Consider the following 19,559-nt stretch of genomic DNA (forward strand, 5'->3'; position numbering starts at 1 on the left):
ATTTGACTTATTAAGTTGTGACGTTTAGCATTTTCTTTTATGTTATCTCTTCTATGATAGGGTATTATTGAAATCCCAGACATTATATTATATACGTATTTTGAGTTCATAACAGAATGATCAAAAAATAAAAATAAATGTAAACTATTGAAGAACATACAATACATGGTTGAAATGAAGAAGAGTCTCTAGTGTATGAAATACGAAAGTATTGCTCAAACTGAAGGTACAATTATATTGAAAAGTTATACAACCAGCGATGTTTTACGAAAATATAGTGTTGGACGATAAAAAATCAACACAAAAATAAAATAAGTTTATTGATGATGATATTACATTAGATATGTTAATCAAATATCATTTGCACGCAACAATAAAGATTAATCCTCAATTTGGATAGAACCTTAATGGATGGTGAAGTTCTACCTCAAAAGATTTAACATTGCATGCACATTAATAGAATTCAAATTTAGAACCTCAACTTAAGCTGAAAAAGATCCTTAACTATCTCATTCAAATGGTCTTGAGTGATAAGATATGTCCTACGCACTCAAAAAAACAGAAATATTATTTTGACTATACAAAATTGTCGGACAGCCATATGTAATACTATTGGTCTTGAGTGATAAGCTATCTCGTTCATGATTTAGTAGACAAACTCTTGCTTGAATGTAGAAGCTAGCTTTAAATAATGGGGAAACATAGACACCATCTCTCAGTGCTTTTTCCTGTATGAGAAAGAAATTGATTTCTTTATACTACTACTTCATGAGAGATGTTAAGTTGATTTTGTAAGTAGTAGTCAAGTTACATTTACTGTGCGGCATAGATTCTCAGTCCCAATATTTTATTTCCGGAACTTCAACGAAGCTATGAAGACAAGATTCTAATTAGTTGTTGTGCCTATGGTGGGATTCTTAACATATGCTAAATCCAAGGTTGAGCTTAAAATACAACGTGACATCATTAATCCTAGCTTTCCATAACACAACTTTTGAGTTTTCGTGTGAAATAACACGGTAAAGAATTAAAGTAACACTATTTCAGTATGTAGCTGGTCTACATATAACTACAAATTCCTTCAATTACACAAGGCTGTATCATTTCCAATAAACTTTACATCAATATAACTATAGAAGTATGTTAGCTTCAAATGAAAATCCACTGACTCTAAAACTCAATATGATGGTCTGTAGCTGTACCTGCCCCGCACACTGGCAGGAGATTGACCACCTCTGTCACTCACCATATCATAATAATCTATTTCACTATTATCTGAATAAAGACCATTTTGGTTTACACTGACTTCAGAACCAGCATTACTGCTAGTGGCATGAGGAGAACCCGAGACACTAACCATTAGGCTACGCTGGTGTCCTGACCGTACACTATACATTGAAGAAGCTGGAATGTTTGTCATCAATGGCCGTAAATTGCCCGGAACACTTTTTCTTATATCCTGTTCAAAGAGAAACGAGAGAAATTATTAGGGTAAAAAGTATAATTCATCAGTTCTAATCAATGGTAATGCAGTAATAAATAAAAAGCATGATGTGGGACAAACACTAAATGAGAAACTCTCCAATAATATTGAAACATTGGACATTCGGAGTGGGAATAAGTGACAATATACATTGCAGTTTACAGTTTCCTATACAAGAGTAATGAGTGATACTATGCAGGAGGTGCATTAAATATTTATTCACAACTGATGGATAAAAAATACAAAAATTGCAGATGCATACCATATGCCTAAGAGCCATATCCAAGGATTTCTTCGAGAGTGTTCTTCCGAAACCAGAGTTGTCTGGTGATGATGATGACTTGCCAGATAGATTACTATGGGGGGAGCTTTTGACATCCGGCCGAGGAGGTGCTAGTTTCCTCATATTTATTAGTCTCTCAACCATTTTGTTGCCCATTGCAACAGGACTAACTTTGTCATTCACTTTGGAGTATCCACGATTAACTGCAGGCATAGAGCTTCCACTTGTATGGGAAATGCCATTGGCGGGCCGTCCTCTAGAAGGAGAGCATGATTGTCTCTTTGGTCTGACACTAGAAGCAGGCTCAATAGACGAAGAGCGCGCAGAGGGTGCTCCTGCTCCAGGTCTTCCCCTGGTTGCTGAAACAGGCCTTTCTGGAAGTGTTGTCCTCAAATTGGGAGGAGCATCAAGTGAAAAGCCAGGCATCTCAGATGGCTTCCATGGTCTTGATCTTGCTGGTGAAGTTCCACGTGAAGGTACTGGCTGCTTCGACACGGCTGGAGCTGGCTTGGAGATTGAAGAAGTCTTAACTGAAGGAGCAGATATGCTGGGCGCATTTAATGGTGTGGATGGTCGCCGAGTAGGTGTCGATGCCCTTGATGCAGGCCTGGAAGTAGATAAGGTAGGCCTGCTAGTTGGTGTTGAAGATCTTGTAGTAGATCTTAATAAGGGCGTCGAGGACCTAGAAGGAACTGTGGGTGTGGGTTTAGCTGCAGGAACTGTGGTAGTCTTGCTGACAGGAATTGTAGTCTTGGTAGAAGAAACAACGGGCTTGGCTGCAGCTGCTGTTGTCCTATTTGAAGGTATGGATGTACGAGAAGGAGGGGTGGTTACCATTGTCCTGGATGAAGGTATGGAAGTACGAGAAGTAGGTGTGGTTACCATTGTCCTGGCTGAAGCTATGGATGTACGAGAAGTAGGTGTTGAAGGTCTAGATGATTTTGAAGATGTGGACAATGTAGGCCGTCCCGTGGGAGTTGCAGGTCTTGATCCTGGATTCCCTGATGATAAAGGCCTCCTGGTTCCACCTGAAGAGGTCAACCCAGGAAAAGAAGCTTGTTGTTTAGATACCAAGTTGCTCCTTCTGCTATGCTCTGATGGTGGATTTGCCAACTACATTCACAACGAAACAAATACATTAAGAATGACTTTTAGCAAGCACAAGAAATAATCAAGTTCTACTAGAAACATATCATTGTTTAATAATTTTATCACGAGTTTAAAACTAAGAGTTATCAGTTTACTAATATATTACCTACAAATATTAGTACAAAATAAGATAAATTCATAAAAAAAGAAACTTATTCATACACGGAAAAGTTACAAAGAAAAAGGAGGAAAAAGAATCTTGAACAACAGAGGAATCCTATGCAATTCTGATATAAAAACTAAAATTCCTCAAAACCAGGAACTTAACGCGAAAGTGCAATTTCATTATTGTACTCAAAATCTGATGCAGAAGACAACATCTCTCAATAATCATGACATGATCCTAAAGATTTTGTAAATTTTCTTACTCTAGATTTTAATTCCGTGGGACGTGTGGTTGAAGCGCCAAGCCGACTCATAACAGTTTTTTTAGTTTCCATCTCCAAAGAAGGAAAAAGGGGCGTCCCAGGAGGAGTTAGAAGCCTGAAAAGACAATAAGAATACTAAGCTCCAATTTGAACGAAAATCATTTTGCTAACATCTTAAAAACATTAAAAAGGCCATGTCAGATAAATACTTAAATACAATTAGATATAGTAGGTGGCTAATAACACCACATTCCATAGTAGTGTTTATTAATATGTTTCTAATTGGTTCAGACACACAGCATCTATGCAAGAGCCTTTGAGCAACAACTACCAAACCTTATTCACTAGATGAGTAGGCTACACAAATCAAATAATGTAGAAACTTCCATATGTAAGTAAAATAACCATTATCTTCCAAACTTCATGCTATGAAAAAAGGTAGCATTTTAGAAACTTCGTCAATGTCGTCATACTAATACTAAAATGGTAAAACCTGAGAAAACTCTCCTCTAAATAAGCGTAACTGTAGTGCACAAGGGTGAACCCACTTTTGAATTATAGTCAGATAAGATCATGATATATACTTTAAATTAAACCAAGGGCAGATACACCCTTACTTGTGAACTTTGTAGATTTAGAGAAACTTATCCAAAAACTTGGGTTCTGAATGACAGAGCTCCTATAATACATATTACTTCCCAAGTCCTGTGAATGTATTGAAGGCATTTTGTCATCATATAACCACAAATACTCTTAACCCCTGTCTGTGTCTACTGTCTAAGATGAAGTAACAAAGTCCCAATACTAACACAATGATGCCTTAATATATAAAGAATGGTAGTTGGTGTTGATGTTAATTATTAGCGGATAATACCACATTATATGGTAAGAACACACTATATCATTGAACCCTATATTATTTAAGGTGTTAGCTTTGGATTCTAATTTGCTCAAGTAAGATGAAGGAATTTAATGTCAATGACAATGAGTGCTACCTACATATATACTCATGGAACAATGAAGAATAAATGAAAACTTCCAAACTACCAGCACATCGAAGAAAATGACCAAATGTATATTGAATTTTTTTTCTTTTCTTTTCATTGTGAGAGATCAGGCTAAAAGTTGAAATATACTCAGACCACAGATGTTTAGTTATCAAAGCTAGTATTAAACTGCAAAAACTTAACTTGCTCTAATTATCGAAACCAATTCTACAATCTTTTATCTAATAAAAAAAGGAGGAATCATTAACACAAAATCCCTCAAACTCCATTTTTACACTAATTACCAAAACAGAATGCCGTTATCACCAAAAATTATCCCCAAAAATAATGTGGGAAAAGCAAACAGAATGGTACCAGCAACACATACCATTCATAGTCATTCTTATCAGTTTCAGAATTGAGAAAATCATCAGCAGCACCAGTCCTACGCACAGGAGCTTCAGTTGATGATGAAATGTTAAATAAGTGAGAATCCTTTGGATTCAAATCTGCAACATACAAAAATCATAGATAATAGTTAATACCAACAACATCAATAAAATAAATCCAACAACTAAGGATTTTGCAGTTCTTCACTTCCATCCAATAAAAACCATGATTATCATGAGGAATCAACAAAAACACATAATCATCATCATGCAGGCAAATCAACAAAAACCAAAACCTTAACACCAAACAAGTGCTCTTCACTTCAAAATGTGTTATATATATACTACCTATATCCCTAAACATAAGTTTGTAGAAAAAAAAAATTAACCTTAAATATAAACTTCATTCCAAAATTACTCGATACATTTATTATAATTTTATAAATACATCACTAATTAAAACTAATACCATCTGTTTGGATCATCTTATTTGAGTTTATCTACTGACATAAGTTTTGTGAGACTCTTTGACAGAATTTATGAAAACAGCTTATAACATGTTCATTAGGCATTTTCACCTTATTTTCATAAATTCTCCAAGATAGCTTACAAGAACACCTTATAACTTATACGAAAACAATTTAGGCCCTATTCGGACAAACAACTTATTTGCAGCTTATAACACATAAGCGCTAATGTATAAAGCTTACATAAGCTATTTTTATAGCAAATGATAAAATAAAGTTAAATTGTTTTTGTATACGCTATAACCTCTTCTCATAAGCATTTGTGGAGAACTTATGAAAATAAGCTGAAAAAAGCTTACGAAAAATGTCATAAACTGTTTTCGAAAGTTCTCTTAAAAGTCTCACAAAAATGTCCTTAGATAAACTCAAATAAGCCAATCCAGACACCTAATTTTATTTTATCGTTTGACAAGTGTTTATGCTATAATCTAAAAATAAGCTATTTATCCAAAATCAACGCAATTAAACAAACTACTTAATTTTCTTAATATACGTACAAATTGTACTGGTATTTACCAAATGGTGAATCAACGAATTCTTCAGTGGAATCTCGAAGAAGAAGATCGTCGTTCTCAATCTCGCAATTCTTCATCTGATGAAACAATGCAAGCTCGTCATCCCTGAACGAAGAAGATCTGAAATTCTCCAATTGATGATTCCTCTGCCATAACGCAGATTGCATTTTGGGTTCCGTGGCTCTGAAACTACGATTCATTCCGAAAATGGCCTTAATTAAGTTCTAGAATGTTCGAATTTGTGAAACATAGAAAGGGTGAAAGTGAGAGTGGCATTTGAGGAAGATGAGATGAGAAGAGAAGAGAAGAGAAGAGATGCTGTGATGTTGCTGTCGTTACGTTAACTGTTGCTATCACTTGAAGACTACGTTACATGGTTGGCTTCATTTTGATGAGTTAGTTGAGGAGTTATATCATAATGACCATGTTGCCCTCTTCTCTTTTAATTTCATCATTTCATGTGTAAAATGATACAGGCCCGTATCTGAGGCAGGACGAAGAGGGCGACTACCCTAGATCTCAAAAATAAGTATAAAATTTGGGCTCCCAAATTTTTTTTGGGGTCTATTAGGCCTTAAAAAATGTTACTTAGTTTTTTTTTTTATCAAGTTTGATGTTTGAGAATTGCTCTTCTCCCATTTGTTTTTGCTCATTCACGTGCTACGTGAGTTAACTCACGCTTAAAAATGTTTAACATACGTTGAAAATACATCTACGTGAGTTAATTCATTTTCGGCTTTTTTATGGGAATGGGCAATTCTAAATGGGAGAAGAGCAATTATCTTGATGTTTATATACATTTATTAATTAATTATGATCCAAATTGTAGGTTCGCTTTAGGCCATCAAAATCTCATTAATGGCCTTGAAATGATCAAAGTGATTATGTTTAATAATCATAGAACAAAATAAGGTTAAATATGTTTTGATCCCTATAAATATATCAAATTTTTGTCTTTGTCCCTCTAAAAAAAATTTTGGACTTTTAGTCCCTCAAAATTTGTATATGAGTTTTAAGTAGTATTTGTCATTTCGTTTATAGACTAAAAATTAACCCATCTTTTTTTAAGAAAGCAAATCAACCCATCGAAATTGACACCGGAGTCCATAGATAATAAGAAGGCAAATTAATCCATTAACACTCAAGAGACACGAATCAAAATCTTATAAAAAGTTCACTTTAAATCCCAGAACAACATCACTAAACTAACCCTAACCCAAGTGAGTTGAAAACACTTCTATTTAATTTGCTAATACTAAGAGTTTGTCCCCTTGAAGTAACTTATCATTCTTTACTTTTTACCAAATACAACCCATCTGTCCCACAATATATACCATTCTAGCCAAAAACTTATTTCATTTTATAATTTTTTACAGTATTTTTTCTGTTATTGTTTTGTTTTACAATATCTATCTATTAAGCATGAATGTTTCTAATTTCTTAATAAACTCTTGATTATCTATTACTCACTATTTCTCCAATTCTTTTCATTTTTCTCTCAAACCATTAATACAGAATAATTTTATAAAATAAGCCAAAATTTTACATTTTCATACAAAATTAATTGCATTTTAAAATTTATGTGCAATATGTTAAAGTCACATATATTTTAGAAAGGAGGGAGTAACCTGTCTCTACTCTACATAACTGGATGAAGAAAAAAAATACTCCCTCCGTCCCTTAATAAATGACCTAGTTGACAATATGCATTATTGACTTGATATACTTTGACCATACTTTTTTACTAATTCACAAAGATAAATAATAACATCTAAGATGTTGTTGGATTCGTCTCGATGAGTATTTTTAAAATATTAAATTTTTTAAAAAAAATTTAGTAGAGAATTGAAGATATCAAAGATAAAACATATGCATTGGTATGTGTGTCAGAGTCAACTAGGTCATTTATTTAGGGACGGAGGGAGTACCTTAATTTAAAAAGTAAAAAACATTCTATTTCCCGAGGGGTAAGTTCAAGAAGAAGAAAAAGGAAAAAGTTGACTTTAACAATCCTGCACTCATGACTCTTGCAACCTGCGCACCTAAAAGCGGTTATTGCATTTTTCGTGTTTAGTTGGGATGATCTTCTTCACACATTGGATAAATAAATAAGTAGTAGTGAGTAGGGAATGGGTATCCATGGGTATTTTTGCCACCCCTAATTATCTCTCACTAGTAGTGAGTGATAATATTGTTATATAATCTTTATCTTATAATTTATTTTACAGTCATGCTGTTATTTTGTTTGATTTAAGGAATTCTTAATGTATATATTTTATTTTTATTTATTTTGTAAACATGAATTTTCACACCACAATATTTTTTTACTTTAGACAACACTTGGCTTAATCAAGGCTAAAAAACCATAGCTAAAAACAGGAATTTGTCACCTAGACCACATTTTTGAAACCGTTGGCAAATCATTGTAAATTTTGTCGTTTTTGTCCTCACATTTTAGTGTTTCTTAACTCAAAATGTTTGTTTTAGGGATTAACTCAAAATATTGTAGTGTCGATATAAATAATTTTTCGTCATTTACTTTGCCCCGTTGATTTTCAATGAATTTTGATCATTAAAAAAATTATGCATCTAGAAAAAAATATGGATAGTTTCTTCTTAAGGAAAAAAATGTATGGATAGTTAACAACCATTATAGTAAGTTAATGCATTGGTTGTTTGGCTTTAATATAAAAAAGGACAACAGAGAAAGGAGAGGAAGATGAGTGGCCATTTCCTTTTCCGACTAACAACTATATTGCTCTTGTTTTAACCTTCCCAAAAAGTGTACTCTTATTTATTTGGTTGTTTAGTCTCACACCAATTATACTTCTATATTTTGAAGAGAGTATTACTTCTATATGGGTACAAGAAGCTAGGGGTGTTCGTGGTGCGGTTTGGATTAGTTTTGAGGTAAAATGTCAACCGATCCAAAATAAAAATCACATGCGGTTCGGTTCGGTTTGGATGAGTATTTTTAAAAAATTTGAACCGAACCGATCCAAATATATGCGGTTTAATTTGAATCGGTTTTTGAACATCCAAAATGCAATTTTGTTTTATTTACTCTTTTTTGAATAATATAATTTTTTTTATTAATAATAATGTCACACAAACAAGGTAAAATAATAGGTTTGATGCAAAATATATTAAAAAGTTAAAATTATTGTATGAAAATTATCAATTATTTTTGAAACATATGTAGTCATAATAATATAGATTAAATTAGTGCAATATATAAGATTAAAATTTAACAAGCAACATAATAATAATGCAATATATAATACTAATAAAAGAATAAATAGGTATTAATATTTATTTTTGCGGTTAGGTACGGTTTGGTTCAATTTTGAAAAGTGATCCAAAAGCCGAACCGATCTTAGCGGTTTTTACAAAACAACATCCAAACGCATCTAAATATATTCGGTTTTTTTACGATTTTTAATTTTTTTAGATCGATTTACGGTTTTATTTTGGATTTGAACACCCCTACAAGAAGCTAACACAAGCAACCTTCAAAATTCTACAAGAATAATATGAATTTTATTGTGAAGTTAAATAGTTTCCTTTATCATTCAAGAGTTCTTGTCTCTTGCTAGTTCACGTGTGACATTAGTTGAAGTAGTTATAGCATTTGAGTGAGTATTAATTATAAGATTAACTCATCAGATAATCTAGTTACGCAACTGCTACAAATGTAGCTTCTCTAATTTCACCTTATACATACTTTGGGCGCGAGAAAATTGGATGCATAAGTTGTTCCAAACATAGGCTTATAGTGGCGAAATACCTTTAAGTTTTTTTCTTTTCGATCAAACTCATAAGTTCAGCTATAAAGTAGGGCATCACCTCACTTAATTATAAATCGGTTTTGTAGTGATGAGTTGTATTCAATCAAAATCTTAAGATAGAGGTCAAATTTATCAATAATTGACTCTATACAAAATATTGTAGTAATGTTTTTTTAACATTATAACAAATTAACAGACCATAAAAATCAGCAAAAATAACAATAAACCTGTTGTTGTAGCCTCTGTCGTTGCGCATAAGCCACAGCTCACAAGGAGTTTCTACTTCAACTAGAGTGAGCAAGAAACAAGTTGAAAAATATTATACTTGTATCTCTAGTGGTGAGTTGATAGCCACAAAGTTCATATTCTTCCATTCTACTCAAGTTTCATATTCTTCCTTTCTACTCAAGTTTCATATTCTTTCTTTGGCTTTTCTGTGCAGTTATAGTTGTGTTCACTTGCAGGTTTTGAAAAGGTAAAGTAAAACAAATTAACAATAGTTTTTTTTTTTTGTCATAACAATAGTTGTCGTTGTTGTTTATTCAAAAAATAGTAGTAGTAGTTGTTATTATCCACCATCATAGTGGTCCATAGTGAATAACAATTAAATTTTCTTAAAAAAAAAAAAAAAAAAAAAAAACTAATTAACTAGCTATATCATTTATCATCTATACCTACATTGAAAAGACTGAAAGAGGATCAAAGGATACTAGTGACCTGTGAAACTCACCTAATCATAACTTTTTTTAGGACTCTTCTCATATTGTTATTCATAACTATACTAGAGAGCTCAAATTTTTTGATTCCGACAACAATACATAAACTTAAATTCGTTCGTACCAAGTTAAGTTTTAGCAATAGAAAAACCTACTTCATCTTGATTTGGGGAGGGAGGGTGGTTGTTTAACGGCTCGATGGTGCCTGGTGGCATGCGCTGTTAGGTCAAAGGTAAGAGTTGTTTGGACCGATAACTAACTAGAATGCCATATTTACGATAGAAGTATTGAGTAACTTGTGTTTAGCCCTTTAAGGCTCAAACCAATACATAGCAATTAGCAAGTCTAAATGAAGACAATTAACATGATATACATGATTGATTAGAAGTTTGAACATCAAATTTTTACATGAGAATCACCAATTCAAATGGTTTTCGGGGGCAAAATGCTGATTTTGCTAAATTATCCCTATAAATCCAAATTCATTGAACAACAACAGAGAGGAGGATTAAAGAATATACAATTCAATTGTCAATGAGGAGGGGATGATTAAGCATCATCTGCATCACTTCCAACACCATGTGTTGCATGGCTCACCCAATAATTGCCGCCATCAGGACCAGACACCTTAAACCTGGTCAAAAGAGCAAAAACTTATAATCCAAGACACTTATATATCGCTCAAAACCCATGTGGCACCGACATGTGTTGATGTTTCGCACTGACACGACACTGACAGAGTAACTGCATTCATTTTCTTCCCTTGTTCTAATTATTATCAGTGACGACGTGTCAGTGTTGTGTCTAGTATTCGTGAATGTGCCTCATAGCTCAAAACAACATCACAATCACATTAGATTAAAAATGTTTTCTCACACATCACTTCTACTAACCGTTCGAGAACAGATTTTCCTTCTTTGTACTTCTGGCTTTTTTCATGAGCAGTCTCCTGCAAGAAACCAACGGGTAACTTAATGCAGCATAGAAACATGAGGAAAAAAACTCTATGTGTGTCGTGATAAGTCTTACATATGTCCAACCGAGGATTGATCCACAACCGACACAGAAAATGTCAGCCACAGTATGCATCCCAGTCATCATATTTCTATCCTCTAATTCTCCAATAGAAACATTCACACTGTAAAAGCATAGAAGATTTTTAACTACAATCCATGAACAGAACTACCTGCAAAATATAATGCGGCTAGAGCTAATGGAGATTCGGAGGCCCAAAGCCGTGAATAAAAAACATAACTGTTCTCCTTTACACTATTGATTACAAACTACAAGGCCCAAAATGATGCAAAACAAAAGGCTAAAGGGTGATAGATTTCGGTTTCATTGAAAATGGTGAAACCAAAGTTACCAGGACAGAACACGTAGTGAAAGGTACCAATTTCAAGGATAACTTACACCTTACGGAAGAGATAAGCCTTCCCATGTCTGCTGTGGAAAGCCTGAATGAAACAGCACAAGTAAAAATACCAGTCAGAATATATATACATATTTTTCAAATGACCTATAAAGAAATGTCGATTCCAACTAAAAAAACCGTTAAAACATTAAGAAAAAGTTGAATTTTGGAAAATATTAACAATTTCAAAATATATCGCTTTCGAATGATGAGATTTTCATTTAACCCGGCCTAAAAAACTTGGTCATTTATACTTCATTTGCACATTGACATTCACAAAAGTATGAAGAACCAAAATCTGAATAGAATGGTTTTTCATAGCTTCTCTTAAAAATATGTGAGACCGATACAGCTCAGTGAATTATGTAGATTGTAGTGGAAATCTTTCTTCTCTGCGAGAAAACAAACCAGAAATTTAACTGCCATTTTTCTTTAGCAAAGAAAAGATCTATGAACATGCAACACATAGCTTGTACTTCAGAATTAGACAATGGAGCAAATAGTCCTTCATAAGTAGGATTACTTCCATCTTTCCTTTTACACAGAAGTAACTTCTTTTAGTTAAAAGAATAGCAGCAAGAAAATCAAGAATCAAACTCTTTGACCACTTTGTCAGATACACTCATAACATATCAATTGAATTCTCCAAAAAGTTTTAGTTAATAGCAATTACATGCATGAAAGTTAATAATTGTTTTCTAAGTATATAGCAAATAATAAGCATTTATAAGTTTCCAAGGAAGCATACAATTTGGAAAAGATGAAAGACAATAACATAAGGTTGAAGGTGGTCATTAAATCAAGGCGTTTACGTTACACAACTTCAATTTTGTGTACCAATACACAAATGGTCGATTACCGCTGCCATGGTGCTGTTTCGGCACTGCTACCGCATCATCTATTATCAGGATGTATTGGTCTATTTGTTCGCCATTTTGTATCTTGCACCATTGCCACAATACCATGCTTAAGCACTCTTATTTCGGATAACCTCACCCCTGTTTTATAAATTCACTTTAATCGTCATGCTTCAACTGGCCAACAACCCAACCAGTAATACAGTCAAGTGCCCCGCCTCAAGGCCGATCACTTTGATTGTTTATCTTTACTTATTCGTCCTTCCGGTTCCACCATAACTTTAATTTCCGACCATTTGTGTACCTTAATACAAAATTTAAGCTGTGTACCGTAAACGCAAACCTTAAATCGATTATCAAGCGTTTCTTTTAATTAGCTTATTTTGTATTCAAAGCAACATTAAAATCAACAATTTAGACACACAAAAAATCCCTAAATTGTTTTAAACCAAATAAGCAAAGCAGATATCCAACTATCACCATAAACTGAAACTGCGATTATTTCTACCAACCACATTAAATTAAATTAAAATACAAACTAATCTGAATACATAATCGGATTCGCAGTGAGTTTGGCAGAATCATAGCGCGTCATCGTGATTTTGTTAAAACCTAAACCTAATCGTCGAAACTACAACAAAACTACGGTGTCATCGTAATTTTATCAAATTCACCATGAATCCAAACATAAATAAAAACCCAGAAAAATAATTACAATCCCATAAAAAAAAAATATATATATTAAAAATTGGGCCATAACAAAAAATGATAAGGGATATAAAAAATAGAACCTTTGATACAACATCTTCACAAAGAGCAAGAGGTGTTCTACAGTGTTTACAGCTATACATCCTCCCTTCAAGATGAACAACAAACAACCTTCCCATAATTCAACTAAGAAAATTCCACGCAATAACTGAACAAGATCAGAAAAACAGTTAAAGAACAAAAATGGTCAAAGTGAAAATCAACAAATAAATAAATAGTCAAACATATAAATCACAAAAGGGTGAATTAAGTACATGAAGATGAAGAAAAAAGTTGAATGTTATGTTACCTTTGGTTTGGTTTTGGAGAGAAGAGTACGTAAGAAATGTGGAGAGAGAGGAAATGAAACATCGCTTTTTCTGAAAAAGTAGAACACGACAAGATGCGTTTTTTTTTTTTTTTTTTTCATGTTTTTTGTTTTTATTTTATCTACAATCATTAATGCAACATGGATTATTTTGTTATAGTTTGCTTGCAACGCAAAACTTCTTTTTAAACAATGTTTTCTCCTTTCGTCAAGTAATCAAATTAATAAAACAAAAATATATTAAACAAATCATGATTATTAATTTTATTTTGAGAAATTCTTGTGTATGAACGAACCTAACTATCATTCTTACAAACAACAAATTAAAACATGACACGTCATTTTTTTTCTTTTAACCATGATTGGTGGTGGTGAATACTAACTGCAAATAATGGTTGAGAGAGAGGACGAGCAGTTATTTTTCATTTCTTAAATTATTTCCAAATTATTTTTAACTAAAACAATGACGTGTCATGTTTTAATTTGTTGTTTGTAAGAATGATAGTTAGGTTCGTTCCTACACAAGAATTTTTCTTTTATTTTACGGACTCTATACATATAATTTTTTCCATTTTTAAAGGTAAAAACCCATATTTTTTTAGTTGTTCAACAAATATTTTGACATTAAGATACTTGGATGGGATGGAAAAAGGGAGCTGTGATTTTTCCGTTTAAAAAGTTAAAAGTTTAATTTTTTATCAATAAAAAAAGGTTTAATTTGACCGAAAACTAGACATAAATGAGATATTGATATATATCAACCGTAGTATCGTTTAATTTTTTATAAACAAATTAGATGTTTGTTTACCCATTGTAAGAAAATCCGCGGTTTGAAGGACTCATATTTATCTCATGTGACCGTCATCTTAAATCTTGATTTTTTTTCTCCTTCGTCCACTAAAGAAGATGGTTTAGGGTCACTTCTTTTATTTCAAATCACCTTCTAAATTGTTTTTCGCTTTCAATTTTATTTAAATAAGTGATTTTTACGTCTATTTAGTTTTTTTCTTTTATGATTCTGTCGTCTTAGTCCGACGTTGTTTTGTTTGTCATTTTTGTATGATATTGTTTGTTTTTCCCGTCTTTTCAGGTGTTTGTTCGGTTCAAGTTTTCAGATCAGCTTCGATCGAATGTAGATTCAATCAATAACTTTGGTGTCATCAACGTTGCAGATCCAGATGTATGGTTTTTCTGTAGACTTAATATAGACATATTTGTAGGCTTATATACTTTGTCATTTTATGTTATCAACATGGATGATGGATGTTTATTCGTAGATTCATCATTTTTGTTTTTAACGAATTTATATCTTATCGTACAATATCAAATGAATAAATGTAGTTTATTTTTTGTCAATAGAAAAGAAATCGGCGTTGGGGCATGATTCTTTAGCCACGGTTAAGTTGATTGTGGATAAGAATTGTAATTAGCCACAAATAACTTTTCACTTTCACGAAAATAATCTCGCTGTAATTTTCGGCCTCCCTTATTTTCTTTAACCTTTTTCCCCAGATCAAAATAAAATTCCCTCTTTTCTCTCTCTTGCTCTGAAATTTTTCCCTTTTTCTCTTTCTTTGGGAAACTTTCTCTCTATTTCTTTAAGGTGGTGTGTTGGAGTAGGATTGCTATGCGTAGAAATTTGTATATATGAAAGATTAATTACACATGAATAGAAGATAAACATGCAACAAGCTCCGCTGCTAGACATTTTTGGACGGCAAAACCAATTCTCGTAGACACAGCATCATGGATCTAAGAGTGTCGCATTGTTGTGCACGACATAAGGTCAACATCCTCTGGTGCTAGGAAGCCAAAATTGTCAAAAGCAAAAGGTATAAAAGCATGTTGATTGTTAGAACACGCTTTCTCATGTTTGACCATTTTACTTAACACAACTTTTTGGGCTACCTACCCTACCGTAAAAGGCCGGACCCCTAATCCTACGAGTGGCAAAACCCCGGTCAAGTCCACACATGCATATTTACCTCCTACCCATCTGTACACCATAACATTTCTAGGCTCATCTAAGGATATCAATATAAAATAGTGGAATCATAAGGTGATATCTAAGGATAGTATGGTACTCCGTTTGTGACATATGCTAAAAGAAAATCTTGAGTTATGATCCATTTAAAAAAGTTGCTCATTAGGCATCCATAATTTGCTCACAGACACTCTTAATTGACGAAAATACCTTCAACAACAGTTAACTATTGTTTAGTGAATGGTAGTCGATTGTTATTTATGGCTTGTATAGAAAAACCAATTCACAAACTTTGTGTAATGTGATAGGTGTGTTTGCATTCATCATTGAGTGTGTTTAGTGCATAGTTTTAAAACTCGGCTCGGTCATCAACTTGGGAGGGGTACTGGTTCATTGGATCAATGGTCGAACCACTGAGTCACTGGTTGAACCGCATGACTGAATCGGATTAAACCGGATAACTCGGTTAAATGACTTGGTCTTAAGATTAAATATTTATAGGTATTTAACTAGATTAAAATACATATCAAACTAAATTTATACTTTATAAAAAATTAATGTTAACTTGTAATTGTCAAAAACATTTGATTTTATAAATAAATAACATTGTTTTATATTTTTTGTTAGACTGACTTTTGTAATTACAGGTTCTTAGAAACATTACAATTGGGCTTATTTGAGTAGCCCATTATACACCACTAAGTAAAAACCTAAAGATATAGCTATAACACAAACCATGAACATTAGCCACCGCATGGCATAACATAGCAACAATACAACTTTTCTTTCTCATTCCATTCTCTACTACTTCTTCTTGTTTGAGTCTTCAATGGAGCTTTCAACAAAGATCTGCAAGGGAATTCGTATTCAGTTTCAGTTACTTCTCTCTTTCCAATCGCAGCTTAAGACCATATCCAAAAATGATGTTCTTGTGACTTCCTCACATGTCATTCTTTAATTTCTCTATGCTCTTGAAATGTCTGAAAAAGAAAAATACTTTATTATTTTAAGAAGAAAAAAAATACTTTATTAATAAGCAGTCTACAAAGAGGGAGGATAATTATATTTTAGAATGTTGATTCTCAAGATTTGAGAGGAATATGGCAATTGGCCTTCCACATTTCAAGTGACACATTTTTCAAAAGGAAATGTTAACCTGTGTTCCCGGACACTTATTAAGGAATTATTAAAGGAAATATTTTCTTGAAAATATTCTATGTTTGAAAAGTTAAAAAGTTGTTCTTTTCAATGCAAATTATATTTTTTCTTTCTACTTTTAACTTCTTAACCAGTGGTCCAAGTACATCGGTTAACAATACTATTTTTCAAATATAAAAAAGTGTATTAACAGAATCCTTTTGTACAAAATACAATAAGAAATTATAAGTCAATCTTCAAAAATTTCATTATAATACCAAACTTATATAATATATATATATATAATAGAAGCAAGAGAAGTAAAAAAAAAATGCAGGGTAATTTGTCTGCGTGGCTAGTCAAACACGGAATAGTTCACATATCTTTGAGTTTTGATTACTAAGGAATAGAGATTTTACAAATAAAACGTGGGGATTGGCAGAAGCAATCACATGCATGATGACACACTAAACACACCTAATGATGAATGCAAATAGAACACTCACAACACACAAAGTTTGTGAATTGGTTTTCTTGGACAAACCATGAACGATAATTAGGTGCCGTAGAAGAGAATGACAGTTAACTACCATTTACCAGCGCACGGTAGTTAACTGATGTTGAAGGTAAAATGGCCAATTCAGGGTGCTTGAGAGTAAACAACCAATTTTCTTCATTTAATTATGGCCCAAAGTCGAATACTAATTAACCCATATATATTTATTTATTTTGGGTTTCGATTTGCATCCCCTGTCTGTTGAAGTGCACCCATTTTTTGTACTTTTGTATATGGGTTAGATTCTCTTGTATACATGCTACATAATTCCTCGGTCACATTTATAAGGAAAAATTAACTTTTTAAGTTCATTGAATAATTATTGCATCTGGTCACATGTATAGACCATGTACATTAGTCATTCAATAAACCTAAATAGTTACTTTTTGCTTATATATGTGACCGGAGGGAATATATGCCTAGTGATGGTTACTTTTTATACCTGATTGCTAGGTATTAAAGCAATTAGGTAGTAATATATGTACTGACTTATTTTGTAATGTACATACCGTTGCAAAAGTTTGAACTCACATGAAAATTTCCATTAAATTACAAAACTTAAGTTCTGGACAATATCATTCTAGCATATTAGAAAAATTATATAAAAATTTCCTTCTGAGTATGCTGGGTTTTGTCTTTTTTTAAGTCATTTTGTGTGTTTTTTTTTCAAATGTGGTCACGTCAAATTGCATTAGAGAAATGATGTTGAGTTATCATTTCTCTTTGCATTGAGAACATAGGGCCATAAAGCCCATTTGATGCAAACTACTCCCTACATCCCCATTTGGAGTAATAAATGAATAGATTTGATAAGGTTTAATTTGAATTATAATGGATAAATTGGATTAAAAATAACCTAAAAATAAAATACATCAATCATGCAATTCATCTATATATATATATATATATATATATATATATATATATATATTATTAACACTTATGTTGTGTTTGAAATTGCGGTGGATAGCCACTAAACGCACGTTCAGGCTGAAGCTAGAATTTCCAACTTCCTAAAAGTTACATTGAAGTGACATTGAGACGCGAGAATTGTGTTGTAAACAGCAAACAAAATGGGTATGTAGACCGTAGTGATATGGGTTGGGCGAATCAATATTAATATATTCTATAAACACTTGTTGATATGGATTGACCAAGAAAGCTCGAGGTTAAGAAATTCATGCTAGTGCATATTCATCACCTTAGAGAAAAAGATACTCAATTTACAAATGGACAACTTTTAGTATGGCACCAAAAGGCAAAAGGAATGGTCTTGCATAAACCTAAACATGTAGTTATCATGGCATGTCTATGAGACCTTCCTTTTGTCACATGTAGTAGTAGAGCTAGTACCTCAACTATTGTTTTTCATGTACTTTAATTTGTTATAGCTCAGATGTGGATCATGGGATGCTATAAAAAGTTGAGCTTGATTGAATTATTAAAGGCAAACCACTTTCCAAACCATTATAATACAGTTTTGTCAACAGATCACAATCAACTAACTAATAAGCTGTAAAGAACAAATAAGAAGATTGAAATCAAAGGTTGATTAGGCTCAAATGAATTAGAAGTTTCTTTTCATTGATGTGGGAACTTAAAAGGAGAAAATAAGTGATCACTAACACATGTTAATGTCGTGGATGGTCTTAGAAAATTCAAGGCCCACAAGGTTGCGAAGGACATGTTCAAGTGGGATATATCGTTCAATAAACCCATCAAATTGCTTAACCGATTTGGTCGTAACTTTTGATGAGTATTTTTTGTGAGTAAATCTTGATCAAATCATAACTTTGAATGATCATTTTCTGTAAAATTTTAGCAAATTGAGAGATTTATCGATCAATCATCGAATGTAAAAGTCAATAGCAGAATAAATTTAAAGCTAACCAGTTTCCACAATGCTTTCACACCTTTATTTTCCAGTTGTGTCAGTGTGCTACTAATCATGATTTAACCCTGTAGCAAATCCCATAATTCATATTAATCATTATCAACGTCAAGTTAGAACTGTTACTCATTCTTCGTCATTAGTGCAAGTCTTTTTGTGCACTTGACAATGTCGGGGTATGGTCGTTGTGTTTACACGTGGGATGGGTCCAAATTATTTGCATCTCTAGCGTAGCCCACAATCAAGCAATAATCTCAAATAAATAAAAGTTTTTATTTTAATTCATGAGTTTTCATTAATGTAAATTGTATAAAAGTAAAAATAAGTCAATTCAAATGAGTCTCTTGTTCACACTAGAACAAAAAAAGAATTACATAAGTCTCTAATCTTTTTTACTTCAAATTGGTCCTTAATTATATTTATATTTTGAAATTAGCTTCT

At 32.7% G+C, this 19,559-nt stretch overlaps 2 protein-coding genes across 3 annotated transcripts; both read right to left on the reverse strand.

Moving 5' to 3' along the window:
• Positions 1-939: 939 nt before the first annotated feature.
• Positions 940-9,917, reverse strand: LOC25494897 (cell wall protein RBR3). Of its 2 annotated transcripts, XM_013598798.3 has the most exons (6): positions 9,716-9,917; positions 5,702-5,889; positions 4,658-4,778; positions 3,284-3,398; positions 1,746-2,879; positions 940-1,459 (listed from the first exon to the last, which is right to left on the reverse strand). In XM_013598798.3, the coding sequence occupies exons 1-6, from the start codon at positions 9,742-9,744 to the stop codon at positions 1,178-1,180; spliced, it is 1,869 nt and encodes a 622-aa protein (XP_013454252.2). In that variant the 5' UTR covers positions 9,745-9,917; the 3' UTR covers positions 940-1,177. The 2 variants fall into 2 exon arrangements, with proteins under 2 accessions (XP_013454252.2, XP_024639012.1); XM_024783244.2 differs by lacking the exon at positions 5,702-5,889 and having other exon boundaries at positions 9,716-9,915.
• Positions 9,918-10,548: 631 nt separating this feature from the next.
• LOC11426550 (protein yippee-like) lies at positions 10,549-13,690 on the reverse strand. The gene is made up of 6 exons (XM_003616574.4): positions 13,533-13,690; positions 13,267-13,391; positions 11,618-11,661; positions 11,234-11,342; positions 11,098-11,153; positions 10,549-10,838 (listed from the first exon to the last, which is right to left on the reverse strand). The coding sequence occupies exons 2-6, from the start codon at positions 13,360-13,362 to the stop codon at positions 10,754-10,756; spliced, it is 390 nt and encodes a 129-aa protein (XP_003616622.1). The 5' UTR covers positions 13,363-13,391; positions 13,533-13,690; the 3' UTR covers positions 10,549-10,753.
• Positions 13,691-19,559: the final 5,869 nt, after the last annotated feature.

Source organism: Medicago truncatula, chromosome 5 (assembly GCF_003473485.1).
Source record: "Medicago truncatula cultivar Jemalong A17 chromosome 5, MtrunA17r5.0-ANR, whole genome shotgun sequence".
Taxonomy (NCBI): Eukaryota; Viridiplantae; Streptophyta; class Magnoliopsida; order Fabales; family Fabaceae; genus Medicago; species Medicago truncatula.

Coding starts and splice junctions, on each gene's coding strand:
- LOC25494897 (XM_013598798.3), bottom strand. CDS start 9,744: ATGCGCAACGACAGAGGCTACAACAACAG. Junction 4,779..5,701: donor ATTCGTTGATTCACCATTTG/GTAAATACCAGT, acceptor TGTATGTTGCAG/ATTTGAATCCAAAGGATTCT. Junction 3,399..4,657: donor GATAAGAATGACTATGAATG/GTATGTGTTGCT, acceptor TTGTCTTTTCAG/GCTTCTAACTCCTCCTGGGA.
- LOC11426550 (XM_003616574.4), bottom strand. CDS start 13,362: ATGGGAAGGTTGTTTGTTGTTCATCTTGAAGGGAGGATGTATAGCTGT. Junction 11,343..11,617: donor GCTTATCTCTTCCGTAAGGT/GTAAGTTATCCT, acceptor ATGCTTTTACAG/TGTGAATGTTTCTATTGGAG. Junction 10,839..11,097: donor GGAAAATCTGTTCTCGAACG/GTTAGTAGAAGT, acceptor TCTTTTGACCAG/GTTTAAGGTGTCTGGTCCTG.